Below are 17,983 nucleotides of genomic sequence, written 5' to 3'. Positions count from 1 at the left end.
AGTAGAAAACATTTTCATAGAACATGTATTACTTGAGTTAGAACAATGATTTGGAAATTACAAGAGTAAAAATGTTGTAAGTGCTTATTCGAAAGTAATTATTCCTTTGATAAAACTGGCAGTTTATCACTGCAGATTGCATCATATCTGTTTAATGCCAAAGAGTTGTGTCTATGTATTTTATGCCTTTATCCTCTCAGTGTTTGAATATGAAATTGCTTGCCAGGGCTCATGAGAAAGGTGATAAAGAAATTTGATTATCTCAATAATATGTTTGATTGGTTGTATAATAATTATTTGTTCATTTATATCAATTCTATGAGGGTGCCTATGGAGGCAGAGTGCATTTGGGGTTGTATTTTTCTTTCATTTCATTGTTAAAATGTATATTTAAAAGTATGATTTTTATACAAATATTGAAAATGTTTTTGATTTTGAAATAATTACAATTATGTTTTAAGAGATTATATTTCTATTAAAAAACATTTTTCATTATATACAGTACATAGTATGTTACTCTTTTTTATTGGACTATATTCAAATCAGTAATACGTACTTTTACTCTTTTGGTTACATACTCGGGTTTTATCAGGTGTTTAAGGGTATATCAGATGGGTGTTTCATAAAGCCGTTCATAAGTTACAAGCGACTTTAAGAATGACTGGTGATCCTTTCTTGTGGAAAATGATATACACCAAATTTTAATTGGTGTTGATTTAGCACGTAAGAAAGGATCGCCAGTCGCTCGTAATGTACTAAAAGCTTTATGAAACATCTACATGGTTTTATTAACAGTAATGCAAATCACACTGATGAAACTAGACTTTTATGTCATTGGAAATAACACAATAGTTTCGGCCAGTCTGGAGTCATTTTTTTTGTACGACTGGAGCCTAAGATTGTACCCAGACTCAACTACGGAATGGCAATAACTGTATTTTGTCACCAAGTCCGAGCACAGTGCTCTTAGGTAATGTATGCTTGTCTGAGTGTGTATAATTTCCTAAATTTGACGATTCAGTATCATCCTCAGTTTACAAAGGATGAAGCGTACACCTAGATGATTATGATGCTGCTGGCTTTCCATAATTGAGATAGATTTTAATCACAATGCTATATTCAAACAAAGATTAATGATCAAATGCTAGGAGACAACCAAGCAATTAAAGCCTGCAACACTTATCCACAATGGGGCACATATATCTTTAATCAAGGCTCCATGTGGCATAGTTAACAAGAATATGGCCAAAGTCTGACCAATGGATGGTACCACAAATTTTTAGCAATGAACTTTTTCAAGTGCAAAATACTCTACTAACTTCTGTTTATTGGATATGTGACATAAGCATATAATACTACTTTGTACTGATCAAGTGAAAACATTCCAAACAATATTCAACTGATAATGAGCAACAATTTTTAACATGAATTTCATACATTTATTGATACATCCACAAAACATAAAAATACAGGCTTCAGACATTTTACATCATTGAATTAAAATGCACACATTCAAACAGATCATTGTTACACCGGTATTTCATCCATTATCCTATTATTTAGAGCTAAGAGGGTGAGTTAAATCTGTCAAAGTTAAATGCATATCTTGCTCCACATATTAACATGTATTTCATCAAAACAATGATTTGCAATAGATTGTAATTGAAAAATGATTTTGAGAAACAGTGGGTATTGTATGCTACCTTTAAATATGATTGACAGATTTGAAAAAATAATAATTTCACAAGGTTCTAAACCATACTATAAGTTGAAAAAAAAAACTATTTTAATACATTTTTAATTAGAATTAAAATGAGTTAACATCAAAATTGAGTTGATAAGAATATGTGAATTATGTGTGTTTGACCAACTAGTTCATTTCAATTGAAATCTTGGGGGAATTTTCACAAAGACAAGAGAAACAAAAATCTGGCAAGCCATTCAGGTAAACACTTGATGTTCAAATCTGTGCACATGGTTGCTATTAACTTGTGCTTTTTTGTTTTTCTTTTTCACTTTTTTCTTAATATTATTATGATGTTTTAAAAGTGAATTCTGTAGATTTTGTTTTTAATATGGAAACATCACTTGCAATATTAAAACTGAAAGAAAATCTAGCATGGTGACCTGCAATAAAGGGTGAATTCTGGGGTCAGTTTCATATAATTTGAAAATAACAACTGATGGATTTGTAGGACAATCGCCTCTCAGCCAATCCAATATCATGATTTCAGAAGCGTAAAAGAAAGTAGCTTATAACCTGCTACTGAAGATGAATTTCATGATTCGCAGCCCTATTCTACTTAGAAATAGCCTAGCAACTATATTCAAACTGGAAATGTTGAAAACTGGAGTGAGTTCAATACATATAACTGGCAACAACATGTACAATAATACAAATTTGGTAAATTGTCAAAAATAATCTCAAATTGTAAGAATGTGCAGTATTATAATTTAATTCATAATGGATTTATCATCAAAATTTTCCTTTGTAATGATAAGAGAGAGTGAAGACAAGACTAACCATACATTGGCATCCAACAGTCCACACCATTTGGTTTATTGAACCGTCTTCATAGACTATGGTTGATCTCACAGCACTCTGCTATAGCTATCCTTCATTCAAGGATCTTGGTTACATATAAGTACATATATAATAATAAATAATAGGGTCAAAGGTCAAATAAGATCTGAGTATTAAATGGTAAGAGGTAAATATATCACTAGTTCGTGAACAAGAATGCATCTTATGATCATTTATCCAGGAAAACTGAATTTCCACGAAAGACTGTCTTTTTGCAAGAATTGAATACATGTATTTCTGTTTTGGCCAGTCAATAGCTAAAAAGATTCTTTTATTTTGAATAGGGACTATTATAATAATAATAATAATAATAAGCATTAATTTATATAGCGCAGCTTTTATATGGATATATTCAGCTGCGCTTGTTCAGAGCTCTTTTTACTTATGTCTACACAGCATATTTTCTTAACTAAAGAGATATGTTTTTTTATAGCAAGGGAAAGGAAGTTCCCTTCATATTGAATGAAGCATAGCTATATCTCTGGCTAATAATCTTCACAGAAATCAGAAAAACAGTAAGACATTGCTATTTATACATGACACAAGACGACATTGGAAAGTCCAAACCTACAATGCACCATTACGCTATTTGGTTGACATTTTTCCTCAAATTGTTCAATGAAATGTGAAAAAAAACAGTAATACTGGTAATGAGTGGAGAGCTTAACACTCAAATATCCATAGCAATACCTAAGTGTGATCTTCAAGAATTATTCTTATTAAGCAATGTCTTAATGAAATTCTCTCTCTCTCTCTTACTCTTGCCTCAAACCCATCAAGGATTTTAAGGACCTTTATATAACTATTTGGAAGGTTTAAGGTTTAAGCCTCTCCATGAGGAATTCATCAATTGAGTCGGTGTTCCACTTCTCAATGCTTAGAGTTTCGATGACCTTGTTTTTCTCATCCAAGAACTTCAAGACAGGATCCGCACCGCGCAGATACTAAAAAAATGAAAAATAAAAGAGGATCTCCCATTGAGATAGGCTCTTTCACAACCGACTAGTATAGTTGTGTTTGAACATTCATCATAAACATAAAACAAATCAATATGTAGGAATATTGACACTAATCAGAAAAGTATTTTGAGAGATTTTGTTTTCTGTATTTAATGCACTGTATTATCAGATTTGCAGTGAAAATCTTAAGAAAATAACTTTCCTTATTACATTTCAGTCATGAAGAGTCATCATCCAGAGTCGATAATAAATCAATACGTACAATTTTAATGATTTGGAAGGTTAAATCAATTCATGATTATCATGTTCTTTGTGAGGGGTATTTGGGAGGTGTGGGTATAATCAAGTTATAAGAGTACAACAACATCAATTATGTGATAATATGGATGAAAGTGACTTCTAGTTTTTTTATACTATAAAACCGGGGTCGCAGAGTAAACCCATATGGATACGTAGAAGACATAAGGCAATGAAAATTAATTGATATCAATAGAAACATTTCAAACTATGTGTTTTTGTCATTTCATTTTTTTATGAGCAAAGGAGGTAGTACAAGTTGAAGAGGCAGATATATTGTTGTACTTATATAGCAAAGGAAATTAACTTACCTTGACTTTCAAGTTGTTATACTTTTTAGGTCTCTCACTCTTTACAAAAGCTTAGAAGACAAAATAGAAACAAAACATACGAACGTGAGTTACAATTAAGTTAAACAATTATATACATGTAACTAGGGGTTTCCAATCCGTCTGTATGAAATGTCTCAAGTTTCAAGATGAAAGTAATGATATTGAATTAATCATATTATCACCCTCATCAGTCCTTCCACTTCCACGGTCAACCTACCTCTATGATGTTAAAATTAAACCTGTTTATTAAAAGCTATAGACAATGGCACGCTCCCTTCCCATCGAGCCCCCATCATCAGCTAGTCAAATGGTGCCGTGTGATTGTTCAAGAGCAAATATATGACAAAGAATTCTAGCTTTTGTTACTAAAACAATTTTGTGTAACAGGGCCCTAGAGTTAGAGTGATCATGTAACAGTTTGACTGATGGATTGATATTAGCTGGCCCAAATTCACAAAGGTGATTTTGAAAGCCATCAGTTGAACCCATGGGTTATGCAGATTTCCATATGAAATTATGACTCATTTACCTCGTTTATTTAAAAAGTCCAATTCTGATGCACGTGTTTGTCACAGTGCGCCCAAATGACGCCTATAATATTGTCATGGTACAGTACACCGTTTTATTCATGAGTCCACTGTCAAAAACAGTGGACTCATTAATAAAATAACGTACAGGTGTCAATTTGTCGCACTGTGACAAAAGCATGCATCAGCACTAGACATATTTCATTATACGCGCTATTTATGTGTAATTTATACAGGAAATCTGCATAAACCATGGGTTCAACAGATGGTTTTCAAAACCACCTTTGTGAATTCAGGCCATTGTGTCTAAATTTTGGAATTTAACTCACCTTGGATCTGTGGAAACCGACCCAATTTTCATCCACATACTTCTAAATGAGCATGGTGGAATGGCTGTTAGGAGAGACAATATACAAAACAAAATATGTATAAAGAATGGGAAAGTCAAAACTAAAAAAATAATACTAAAAGGTCCACTTCTTCACAAATTTGAGTCTAAAAGCGAACAAAAAAAAAAATCAACATTCATATGTGAAGGTGAGAAGAATCATCAAATTTGTTTTGTGATGCTGCTGTAAGTTTGTCATATAGGCAATCAGAATAAATATTCTCAAAATACATTATTTTTAATTTTGCAAGATTTTTTTATTTAATGATAATCTCCACATGATAGTAAGCACTAATTATCACATTTAATGCATTTTACACAAGTAAAATTAAATGAAACAAACATTGCACAACTTGAACTTACTGCAAAGGAATCATCTTCAGCGTCATCTTGGCAACATTGCCGACAGGGTCCCTCGAGCTCATTCAGGTTAAATTCACCTAAATTACCACAGGCACTACATAAAAGATTGGAAGAGAATCCTTTGGTGAGGCATAGCTCTGACGATAGCTTCTCTAGGCTCCCCATACTCCTGGTTACCTGCAAGGAGAGGAGAAAAGTTTTAACAGTATTTATTTTTTCAATAACAAGGCCAAATCATAGTCTTGTGCCATACAGGTACTACCATTCTGGGTCAGTTGCAACGGCATCGTTTTGATTGGCCCAGAAATTTGGGTTCAAAACTAAAATCAAATAAAAGTCCCAAGTGCATGATCAATTAAAAATCGTGTTGGGCTTGATTTTTTTAATTAAATTTATTTGTAACCATTTCTGCAACAGGTAAGAAATATGGTACTACACTTCTCATTCCACAACAAAATTGAATAGGTTGAGTAACACAAAAGCTGAGAGCTCCAGGGAAAAAAATACACGGGGGCTCGGGCGATTTCAGCCCAAAATGCTCAAAAGAGCCCTGGAAACTAAAAATAAGGAGTCCTTAAAACTCCTAATTCATTGCCGTTGTAAAGCTTATCCAATGATGCAGAAGTAGGCAGTAAGCTGTGAAAAGTAGCCACTGAAAATAAGATATTAATTGTTTGATTAGATACACTGCAGCTCAAACGTATCTACAGTAATATTACCATCCCAACTGGTGTCATACTAGACAAAGGCCTACTTGCCCCCACCTTGGTGTAATGGGTTCGAGATGACTTACCTGTACAATGAGAACCAGGAATAGTGCAAGGAGATACCATAGGTCCACCATGATGGTGGTGAGAGGTCCCTCCTCTGGGTCTAGGACACTCTCTCAGGACCAACACCAAAATGACTGTTCCAAGAAAATCTGTCAGTGTAAAAGGATTGGGTGAAAGATTCCTTAATTTATTGGTATTATTACTATTATGGCCTAACAATAACACTATTTTAGTATGACGGTTGTCCACAAGCCTGCGCACCTAACGATTTGAGTTAAGATTTAACATGAATTTCTTTTTATTTCACAAAATCTTTCATGTGATAATGTTCCTTATATTATGAGAAAGTGTACCAAATGTCCAAATATCTCGTAAAAATTTGAAATATGATTTTCTATGAACAAACCTCGGGTGGTCACTTTCAGATAGAACCCTATATGGTACCCCATGTCTGCCCACCCATTCACTTTGCACACGGTTCTGGGATTTTGATGAAAAAGGCTGCATTTTGAGGCCTTCACATGAAAAGCCCAAAATTCATTATTTTTTCACCATTTTGTCTTTGAGTCAGATTTTTTAATGAATAACTTTCTATGTATTGCATGTGGTCGTCACGTATCTTCTTTTACTAGATAGAATCGCGCAGATGCGCGTGTGCGCAGACAAGGCCAGGGAGACTGCGCAGACTTGCCATACACAGATGGCAGACTCAGTCTCAGATGCTACTAACTTAACGTTAGTCAAGTCTTTAGAATAATGTAGTCTAGAGCTTAGCCTTAATGTCATTGTTATATCGACGTTCACAGACACAGGTGCGTGCATTATGAATCATGATTATGCTTAGCTACAAACAATTTTGAACTTTTACCCCTAACTTCAGTCAAGTCAGAATAAATCTGTGTGTTTGAGACTGAGCAACAAGATCTGAGCAAAAAATCAAAATAGAGCTGTTCCCGATGTCCATGGCTGAAGATAGACCAAAAACTTCGGTCTCTGCTATGTTGGTTGTTCCGATGAACTCTGTTGGCTCCACTCACCAAAATACAGAGACCGAAGTTCTAGTTCGATCTGTACCGTAAGGGCACTAGTATTCAACCCGTTTGGAGAGTTTCCTCAAATATATAGAAATATAGAATTTACCTGAATTTCAGACCCGTCTTATTTCCAAGAGCAAATGCTGGTTATTCTTTTTCCGTTATTTTTTTCTTCAACCAGTTGACTGTTTGCGCGGGCGATCGAATTTTACGGCGACGGATTTTGGTACTAGTATTCAACCCGTCGGCACTAGTATTCAACCTAGTGTAAGAGTTGAATTTTGCCTTATTTAATATAATTGTTTATTTCACACTTTGCTTTCCATAATTCTCTTCACTACCATTTCTATGCCTCTGTCACACACCTGTTTCTCTCATTCCTTAGTTTCTACATCACATCATTCCATTGCCATTCCAACTCCATGCATCTCCACATGTTTCTATTGTCCTTTTCTCATTTACATTCAGAACATTGTTCCTCATTCATATCATCCTATCTCATTCTCATTGGTTCACCTTTCACCCTTGGTTCTTCCACTTTTCTGGGTTCTTCCATTCTTTCTTTCTCTATTGGTTGAATTTATCATGTGACACTATGTTTTGAATACATTTGAATATATAATTTGTGAAGGCAATGCCTTGTGAGGTCTAGATTGCAGACCAATAAATTAGAGCATCACTGGACTTCATTTTGTCAACATCTTTATTTTGAGTTTAGTTCAGCTTCAATTATATTTTAGGTTCTTCTTATTTGGTGCTTCTGGCTGTTTGATATGATTTGAGTTTGCTTGTTTTACGACTGATTTTGTGAGGTGTATCATTGAACATTCGGCCACTCTACAACTGGTAGCAGCGGTGGTCCTGTTGTCTTACCCAGGAAACTCCGAGCCTGCCACGCCCTTTCTTCAAGATTTTTACACCCTAGCATCCTTCGTCAAGTTCAATACTCAATCTATTCAGCTAGTTCCAGCTCTTATTTCTGTGGTAAGCCTTTTGCCTGTATAATCTTGTTATTCTCATCATAGATAGCCTTTACTAGTCACCCTTCTTCATGTTGGTTTTGTAAACTGCTGCTTGATGAAACAGTTATTTTCAGCCTTGCTTCCATATGAGCTGTGCTACCACAATTTTGAAGTCCTTTCTGAAATGTTTGTAGCTGTTTAGAACTACGTCACATCCTCCTTCATGTGTATATGCTCAACCCTCTCCAGCACTCTGAAATTATTCCGGGATTTTCTAGTCTTAATTGCCTACCCTTTTCAGCAGTGTCAAGTTATTTGATGACATAGGTTTAACCATGTTTGACATTGAATTACCAGAGGTGTTCACAGGAGATGATGGGCAAGATTTTCGACAATGGGTCAGACGGTTTGAAGTCGCCGTAGAGATGGTACCTGATGCGCTTAGCCGTATACATGTCCTCCTTCCCTCATGTCTAGCAGGTTCCGCCTTGCAAGTTTGGGAGAGCTTTTCAGAATCTAGACAGAAAGACTTCCATGAAGCTAAGACTATCCTATCTGCGATTTTTGGAAGAGGCAACCTGAACAACTTCCAGATATCCAGCAACTCTACCAGCCAGAAACATTTTGATGCGCATTCCAAGAGTGAAGCAACCTTCATCGAACCAGACCACTCTCTTTCATCGCAATCACCACCAGATGAAGAGTCTCGGGTTGCTGCCTTAAGGAATGTAGGTGAAGTGCTCCAGCAAGTCCTCCTTCGTCTAGAGAAACTAGAAGAAAAGCTAGAGAGACTCCAGCACTCACATCAACAACCTCAGCTCAGTTTATCGAGCCCTCTAAGACACCAAGCCAAGAGGAATGCCCCCTCTAACAGACAAGAGCACCAACTCGGGCAACATATACCTACCAATTTTCAGCCTCCTCCAGCAATTGTTTCAGTCATCACACCCATGCTTCCTTCATCAGTCTCTGCAGGTACCCAAACCAATCTGGAGAAAACCACTGACAGCAGACCTATCTCAATCAACCAACGAAGTCCTCATCCAGCTAAGTCCTTCACCAGACTCGAACTGAAAATTCTCGAACATCAGAAGAAAGACGGAGAAATAAGGAAACTGAGAGAGACTGTTACTGATGGACAAAGATTTTCGCCGAAAGAGATTCGTCAATACCACCCGCGAATTAGACGTTACTTATGGCAACTACCTCGTTTCTGCATTAAAGATGACATCCTCTATCGATCCAAGATGGACAGGAAGAAAGTGAAACGGATCTTCCAAGCGGTCATCCCAAGGAATCTCATTCCAGAGATGTTGCCACTTCTCCATGATCATCAGTCAGCAGAGTACCTTGACATTGATCAGACCCTGGAGAAAGCCAAGTCTGAGCTATTCTGGCCATTCATGCACCAAGACATCTTGAACTTTTGCAAGACTTGCAATCTTTGTCATCCCAACCAATACGCAAGCAATGGTAACCAGCCTTCTTCCCGGATCAGCCATTCATCATACCAACCACAGGAAGACTTCAAAGACTGCCGAACCAAGTTATTACACCCAACATCTTGCCAACCAAGGAAAAAATTCAAAGATGGACCAAGTAAGAAAAAGTCCAAGACTGGGAAGAAACAATCCAACTACCAGAAGAAACCCAGGTCTTCCTCGAAAGATATCCACTCAAACGTCTGCATGATTTCCACAGAAGCTGACTCTCGCAATTTCAAGTCTACCTCGGGAGATGACTTCAGCATCGTTGAGTCTCCTACAGAAGATGATGCCTCCAACTTCATCCTTCACCAGTCTCCTTTCACCTACAGTAATCACCCTAACTTCAAGACTCCACATTTTTCTCCCCATTCTAGCATTCACCCTCCTTCGTGGATGAATGATCAGAGTACCTTTAACTCAGATTCTTTCATTCTCTCTGAGATCTCCACAGCAGAGTATCATCCTTCTTCTTGGAAGGGAGGTCAGGGTACCATCAACCCTGGCGCTCACCTCCAAACCTGTACGTCTTCATAGACACTCGGTACCAACCCAAGCTGACAGTCATTATGAACTACATGGACTTGCTTCAAGATCTGAAGTATGGCCACAGATGTCAACTGCCAATCACTATATTCTCAAATGATGGGCAGAAGACTAGACAAGAAGAAAAGAAGATGGCAATGTTTTGTAAGAAAATATTGAAACTTTCCAGTCTCACATTTTAAGACCAAAAGTCAGAATGATTTTTTTTTCTGAAAAGAAAGAAAATAGTCCAAATTATTTTCTTATGTGATAAAATAGTATTTTAATAACTTTTGGCAGACTAAACAAATCCAAAGTGAAAACAGGAACAGCAACAATATTACATAATACTGATTTAAAACAAAAATAAAATTCAAAAGATTTAAAACAAGAAAAAGTTTTGACTGAAATGTTTCACATTTTCAAATATTTGATAACTATGTATTTTTCAACATGTTAACCTTCCAGATTCTTTTCCAAAAGTTATACTGAAACTGGAATTTTATATCTAAAAGAAATATGGAAAATAGATGTATAAGTATTCCAAATTCAAAAGGAATTATGTTTTATAGTAAAAATTGTTAGTTTAATAGTTGCTTCAACCAAATACCTTTTCCTATGATCAGATTATTTTTTGAACAACCACCCCCCCCCAAAAAAAAAAAAGATAAAATTTGTTATGCAAGATGTAAACTATTTTGATTGATTCCATCTTGTAATTCAAACCAAAATGGACTGTTACAAAAAAAAAAAAACAGTTTAGTTATCTTTATTCATATTTTATTATTATTATTATCAGCCCCCCCCCCAAAAAAAAAAAAAAAAAAAAAAAAACCCAAAGGAAATCAATATTTCTTCCAAATCTAAAGAAAAGACTTTCATGTTGAAATGTTACCATCATCGTTTAATGTATATATGTGATGTTTTGTCCAATACGAAAAAAAAGTATGGACATATCAGAAAAAAAAAATTGTAAAGGTTGTTTTTGCAAAATAATTGTGTTTTCTCCCCGTTCCGTACTCTAATTTCGATTAGGGACAATTTGTTCAAAAAAATTTATTTTTTCTGAATTTTCCTACTTGCTTTTTAAGAGCAATGCTGTTTTCATTACAGAAATTCAAAAGGCAAAATCTTTTCTGGAAATACGAACTAACTTTTGTTATACCTTGGAAATAAAAGAGAAAAGACTAATTTCTGCAAGACAATCTATTATCATCAAACAATATTCTGTTTGCACGGATATATATATATATATATATTTTCCCTTATTTAAATGGAATACAATTTTTTTTTCATGTTTACCGAAATGCACTTAGTTCCAAATTTGTTACAAAATTTATTTTAACAACTGAAAGAAGAAAAAAAAAAAGATTTTCATGTGTCAGCTCAAATGGACACAAACTTAAATTTGTATCAAAATCCATTTTTAAAAGTTGTTATATTTCTCGCTGTCAGCAACATGTATATTGAAAAGTGACTAAACAAATTTGATGCCATGTATATATTTATCGACATGAAAGACAAACGGATTATTTGAATGTTCATGTACTTATATTGCAACTGGCAGAAGAACGGCATTTATTATTGTAAGTTTTTTATTCTTCGCTTCGAATTGATAAGAATATTGTTTTTATTTGTAAGAGGCCAAAAAAGTTGCAGAGTTGAATGTTTAATTCTAGATATTCTGATTTTGGTTAATCATCATTGATAAAAAGTTTTAATTGTTCTACTGACAGATGCAACAACTAAAAATGCAGATATTTATATTTACAAAAATAATGTATAGGTTTCCTTCCTCAAAGAAAGTACTCATCCTCATTTGTGAATCCAAAAGTTTTCAGAAAATTACTTTTGACAATTTTTTTAATGTATCAATTTGAAACTTATAAAAATTAGGACATTTTTAGTGAAGAAGGAAGCTTATGTAAGAGTTGAATTTTGCCTTATTTAATATAATTGTTTATTTCACACTTTGCTTTCCATACTTCTCTTCACTACCATTTCTATGCCTCTGTCACACACCTGTTTCTCTCATTCCTTAGTTTCTACATCACATCATTCCATTGCCATTCCAACTCCATGCATCTCCACATGTTTCTATTGTCCTTTTCTCATTTACATTCAGAACATTGTTCCTCATTCATATCATCCTATCTCATTCTCATTGGTTCACCTTTCACCCTTGGTTCTTCCACTTTTCTGGGTTCTTCCATTCTTTCTTTCTCTATTGGTTGAATTTATCATGTGACACTATGTTTTGAATACATTTGAATATATAATTTGTGAAGGCAATGCCTTGTGAGGTCTAGATTGCAGACCAATAAATTAGAGCATCACTGGACTTCATTTTGTCAACATCTTTATTTTGAGTTTAGTTCAGCTTCAATTATATTTTAGGTTCTTCTTATTTGGTGCTTCTGGCTGTTTGATATGATTTGAGTTTGCTTGTTTTACGACTGATTTTGTGAGGTGTATCATTGAACATTCGGCCACTCTACACTAGCGATGAAAGATGGCCCTGTCTCTCAATCTGCCCTTGTCCCATCCGACTATGGACTAGACCATTTGAGATGAGACCAAACAGGGAATTAATCAAAGCCAGAGACTTACATAGATCTAGATCTAATTTAGCATTCTAAACCCTTTTGAGATTTGCTATCAATCCTCACTAGGTTGAATACTAGTACCATTCAGTGCAAAAGGCCATCGCCGCATAATTCGATCCTCCGCGCATACAGTCGACAGATTGACAAAGAAAATATCGACAACAGATTACCCTGGAAATAACAAAGGTATGAAATTAAGATAAATTCCCTATTTCTAAATATTTTGGGGAATATGTCAAAATCTTTGAATTATGCCGGGTTGAATACTACTACTAGTACCCATACGGTACAGGGACTCAATGGCGCCCATGTTTATTATGTATTAAGTTCGGATAAAACAGGGAAGTGAAGTTACGCGACAGCCGAAGTAAGTCACTGTTTTTTTCCCGTTTTGGTGCATTTCAGGCCAAAACGGAATATCAATAATCTTTATTTTGGTAGGCCTACAGTTCTTTTTAAATATTTTTATGAAATAAAGACAAAAATCGATGAGCCCCGTCGCTGTCGGGGGGATTTTGCCAATGCCTGGTGGCTACATGAAAGAGAGCCGTCTGTGTACGAGGATAAATGAAAAAAAAAAAATGTTAAAAAACTCGAAACAGATGGCTGCCAGCTGTCTAGGCTGAAGAGTGAAGGAGTGGAGAAGGGGGAACAAACTTAATTTAGGCCTACACAGAACTCAATACATGGGACACTACAAAAATGGAAGTTGATTTCCGATGAGTAACGACTAACGTTAATCTAAAATCTAGTATAAACATTCATGATGAAACAAAACGAACCCTAGAATCATTTAGGAATCCTTCCCTTTGAGCACTTATCACGATGACTTATATAGATCTACCTTACATGATAAAGCAAAGCAATCTTACCGAGAAATATTCACACGTCAGCAGTGCGCGAGCGAATCCAAATCGAACGCTGTATCTATATATATCTGGATAATAAGTGGGCCGGATATCCGCCGTACGTCGTCTGCATGTGCCGGTTAGGAGGCTGTTGACGAAAGGTGACCGACCTGCCCCGCCCCCTTATTCATTCATTCATTCATTCATTCATTCATCCAATCATTCATTCATCCATCCATCCATCCATTCATTCATTCATTATATTTATTCACATAGTTAAATGATTTATTAATTTTATATTTATATATGTATAGGCCTATATATCTATATTTCAATTATTTGTTCTCTCTCGTTCTCTCGCTTTTATATAACATGCATTCAGACATTTCCAACTAAATCTTTGTCATGCATCTCAGTTGCTTTGGGGTGATATCTAGTGGCTGTTTTTGTATAGTCAGACATATTTTCCCCTTTTCAGTGCTTCCAGATAATTATGGTGGACCGTGGTTTAATAAAATCACATTTATTCTACATGTAGTCCGGTCCCTTAATTCTCATGCGTACTGGGGCCCGTTGCAGAAAGAGTTGCAATCAATCATAACTCGATTGATTTTCAACCAATCAACGTACAGCACACATTTGGGACTTGCGATTGATTTTTTGACTTGCGTTTAAACGCAACCCTTTCTGCAACGGACCCCAGATCAATGGGCCCATTGGGGGTGCTCTGCTCTAAAATGGGCCTTTGTATTATGTTTGGATATTTTTTTTTCTTGTTTGGTAAGGTTTTGTGCATGGGGTTGGGGCCTGGGGCATGTGGGGCGTTTGTTTTGATATACTATAAGGAAACTCCCTACCCCTCTTCTTTCCATCTCGATCTCTCCATCCCTTTATCTTATCTCTCTCGTGAAAAGTATCTTTCATTTATTTTATGGAGAGCGATCCTAAACGGTACGCACTCCTGGCTGAAAAAAAAACTCGATGAAGATATCAGATAATAAACAACGAAATCACTGAATTATAAACTTAACACTTTGTAAAAAAAAAGATATATGCAAGCCGTATCATGAATATGCAGTAGGTGGGTCGATGATGTCATTTGTCCCCACTTTCCCTTTTCTTATGTTTATTTCGTTTTTCATACACTCCATATATAAACAAATCAGTCAACTGGTTAATAAGGTCAGCTGGATGCAGCTGTTATTCTAGTCGTATTTTACTAAAACAGAGTTTTTCTGACTAGAATATATGTCAGAAATGTGATAATCAGTGATTGCCATATCAGTTGCATCCAGCTGACTATACTGGTCTAGTCAATTTGACTAATTCGTTTTAAGAGGGCATGCGCGTCTCCCTTGTGACAAAATAAGTTTTAGCAATGATTATCTCACGCATCAAATAAGTTGTTGGGTCCCTTTTTTACATTTTTCGTTGACATGAATTTTAATAAATATAATTTCATATTAATATCAAAGAACAAGCTGGTATAGATATGACATCATCATCGTGCTAATCGCATATTTATGAAGAAATGCATATAAAAATGTCATATTATGACATTTTTTTTTTTAGGAAATAAGGAAATAAGGTTATTAACCTTATTTCCTTCGGGATTTTCTTGTCTGATTTTGATGCTGATATTACTTTATCCCTTCAAAATAATATGTATTCAACCTGGAATACCCCTTTAAGCGCAGTGACCCTTACTGATTTATAGATTGTTGCCACTATGAAAAAATGCGGATTTAATTTACATCTTTATTTTGGAGCTGAAGGCGGCGTTTACTGCAATGCAATGGTTTCATTGGCAGAATTTATTGTTTGATCACCATGCTCTCTCTTATGAAAGTAACACATCTATCTGGACAGGATTTCGTACGTCGATCCCATAACCTGTGCAAAAAGCAGGTGGCCAACAGGCATATATATGATATATATTCAACACTATCCTTTTACTATCATTGTCCATTATTTTGAATATTGGTTTTTGTTCATTGCTTTCTGTAGTATAATCAATAACCACTGTAATAATGTATGGAGATAATGTTAACCATTTTCGTTAGACTTTCATTCGATGTTCATACATCTCTTCATAAAATGGCAAGACTTGGTCAGTACATCTTATGACGTCTCGAGTAACTTCGTCACGAGAAGGCATCCTATTGGCTGGTTTGAATCCGCTACTCCTCGTCGCAGTTCCATACCACGCTACGATGTTCTCCAAGAGATCATCGGCAGGCAGTTTCCACGTCTTCACAACATTCAGCGAAGCATCCCACGTCAATCGGGATTCTTCGCAAGGCAGTCCGACGGCTCGGCAATACTTCGGGAGCATTTCGGAAGGGTTCGCAAGCAGATCGTCACCGTCCATCACGACGGGGTCCCTATCAAAATTCTCCCGAATATACTTCCAGAGGTCATAGACGTCCTTGATGAAAAGACCCGGGGTCATGTAGTGGTTATGCCGCTCGAGGTCGTATGTCGACTCATCGGCGGCTTCGCCGGTCAAGAGCCCAAGTTTGGAGCAGTGTTCGAACATCATTTTCCTTTGGGAGTAGAAGGAGCGCAGAGGATGTCGGATGAGGAAAGTATGCTTAAATCCCGTCGGCAGGAATGGACGCTCATTCTCACCTATGCTGAATGCAATGTCTTTCACAAAAACATGCTTGTTTGACCAACTTTCAAGGGATTTCTTCACTTCGTTATACCTGTAACCGAAATTCGAATAGAGGAAAGAGCTCATTATGACCGATATAATGGACAGAAATATCGTTATTTTCATCAATCTAAGACGGTCTAAAATATCACATTGATTTAATTAAGCTGAAACTTCAGTGACAATTAAGCCTGCTTTGAAACTTTGCAATGAGTGGATAGAATGTTAAAGATAAAGACATGGACCGCGAAAACAGGTGGGGGGGCTGGGTGGATGGGCTTCAGCCCCCCCCCCCCCACACACACACACACCTGTTTTTTTTTCAAAACCATGTACAAAAACGTAAAAATGACCATCTGATTGTGATATTTTGCATGGTCAGCCCATCCCCCCCCCCCTATTTTGGCTCAGCTCCGCACTTTCGACACCGTTCCGCGCCCCGCGGTCCCTGGAAGATCGATAGTTACTTAGATCTTAAAAATGTTTATTTTATTTCCAAGTTACAACATGACTCTTTTTGTATCCCGTTTTTTATAGGATGGTAAAATGCAGCTTATACCTACGAAAGACTTTCAGATTTGAATGATTTACAGCTTGTTGATTCGTTCATGAAGCTGGCTGCCTGGTGAAAAGTATGTTCATTGCCATGGTAAAAGGTCGGCAAGTCGACTTGCAGACGATTTTGTATTTCCCGCCTTGCGAGGGAGCAGTAACAGTAAGGTTCGAACCACACATGTGTGTCAGGTGTGAAGCTAAGACATTTTGTTAAAGCGGTGGAAACTGACCGAGGCATGCACCAGAGAATTGTACGGGTTTTGTGTTCACATTCTCCATCACTGACAGCAGACGATGACATCTTTATTCCAATGTTAAACTCCAGGGACTTATAATTCGTATTCCAAAATCAATTCAACTTGCAGTGCAATCATTCGAGACAAACTCTTTACAGTCTCATGAATTGAGTTTATATCAACAAGAATCATCAGTCAGCCTGGTCCAATGATCAACACAAATAAAGCTGCAAATTTGAACTCGATATTTAAAATACAGACACATTCGGTAAACAGCCAGTAGTATCTGAAGTACATGTGTATATACAATCTGATAGCATGTGATATACTCTACACACCGCAGTCGACCTACATTCGTTGCCTTCGTTGGCATTGAACACAATGTGCAATTTTAATTTGAATGGAGTATGCATGGATCATATACGACCTTTGATCAGGTCAGAGGAAATGACAATTTTGGGTACAAAACACATGTTTATGAACTGTCAGTCAAGTTCAAGGCTGTGCTATATGAGCGACAAAATTTTTACATTGGGAAGTTGCATTCCTTGACTGGTGATGGACCCCCCCCCCCCCCGCAAACCTCCATTTCCTTTTAGAGCATTGGACGGAGAATAGGAGAAGAAATGAAAAGAAAGGGAAGGGGCAAAAGAACAGTATATGATAGAATGAAAAACAAGAGAATGGAATTAATATACATGGGCGGAAATCCCAGAGGGAACGCGTTCCCCCTACCCAAAATGGTAGGGGGACACAATATCAAATGTCACCCTACTATTTTTGGTGGAAAGAAATATATCATTAAAAATCGAAATAAAACATGTATTTTGGATGAGATGACGTTACTTTTTGGG

General features: G+C 36.3%; 2 protein-coding genes across 3 annotated transcripts; both read right to left on the bottom strand.

Annotated features, from left to right (window-relative positions):
- Positions 1 to 1,394: 1,394 nt before the first annotated feature.
- LOC129277428 (selenoprotein F-like) lies at positions 1,395 to 13,784 on the bottom strand. 2 transcript variants are annotated; one of them, XM_064110164.1, is made up of 6 exons: positions 13,707 to 13,784; positions 6,244 to 6,372; positions 5,451 to 5,627; positions 5,029 to 5,092; positions 4,152 to 4,201; positions 1,395 to 3,528 (listed from the first exon to the last, which is right to left on the bottom strand). In XM_064110164.1, the coding sequence occupies exons 2-6, from the start codon at positions 6,292 to 6,294 to the stop codon at positions 3,400 to 3,402; spliced, it is 471 nt and encodes a 156-aa protein (XP_063966234.1). In that variant the 5' UTR covers positions 6,295 to 6,372; positions 13,707 to 13,784; the 3' UTR covers positions 1,395 to 3,399. The 2 variants fall into 2 exon arrangements, with proteins under 2 accessions (XP_063966234.1, XP_063966235.1); XM_064110165.1 differs by having other exon boundaries at positions 13,617 to 13,731.
- Positions 13,785 to 14,746: 962 nt separating this feature from the next.
- Positions 14,747 to 17,497, bottom strand: LOC129277161 (uncharacterized). The gene is made up of 2 exons (XM_054913373.2): positions 16,902 to 17,497; positions 14,747 to 16,390 (listed from the first exon to the last, which is right to left on the bottom strand). Exons 1-2 carry the CDS (start codon positions 17,192 to 17,194, stop codon positions 15,742 to 15,744), a joined length of 942 nt encoding a protein of 313 aa, XP_054769348.2. The 5' UTR covers positions 17,195 to 17,497; the 3' UTR covers positions 14,747 to 15,741.
- Between the last annotated feature and the right edge of the window lie 486 nt (positions 17,498 to 17,983).

The sequence above is a fragment of the Lytechinus pictus genome, chromosome 15, assembly GCF_037042905.1.
Source record: "Lytechinus pictus isolate F3 Inbred chromosome 15, Lp3.0, whole genome shotgun sequence".
In the NCBI taxonomy this organism is placed as follows: Eukaryota; Metazoa; Echinodermata; class Echinoidea; order Temnopleuroida; family Toxopneustidae; genus Lytechinus; species Lytechinus pictus.
This window is presented reverse-complemented; position numbering and strand designations above follow the sequence as displayed.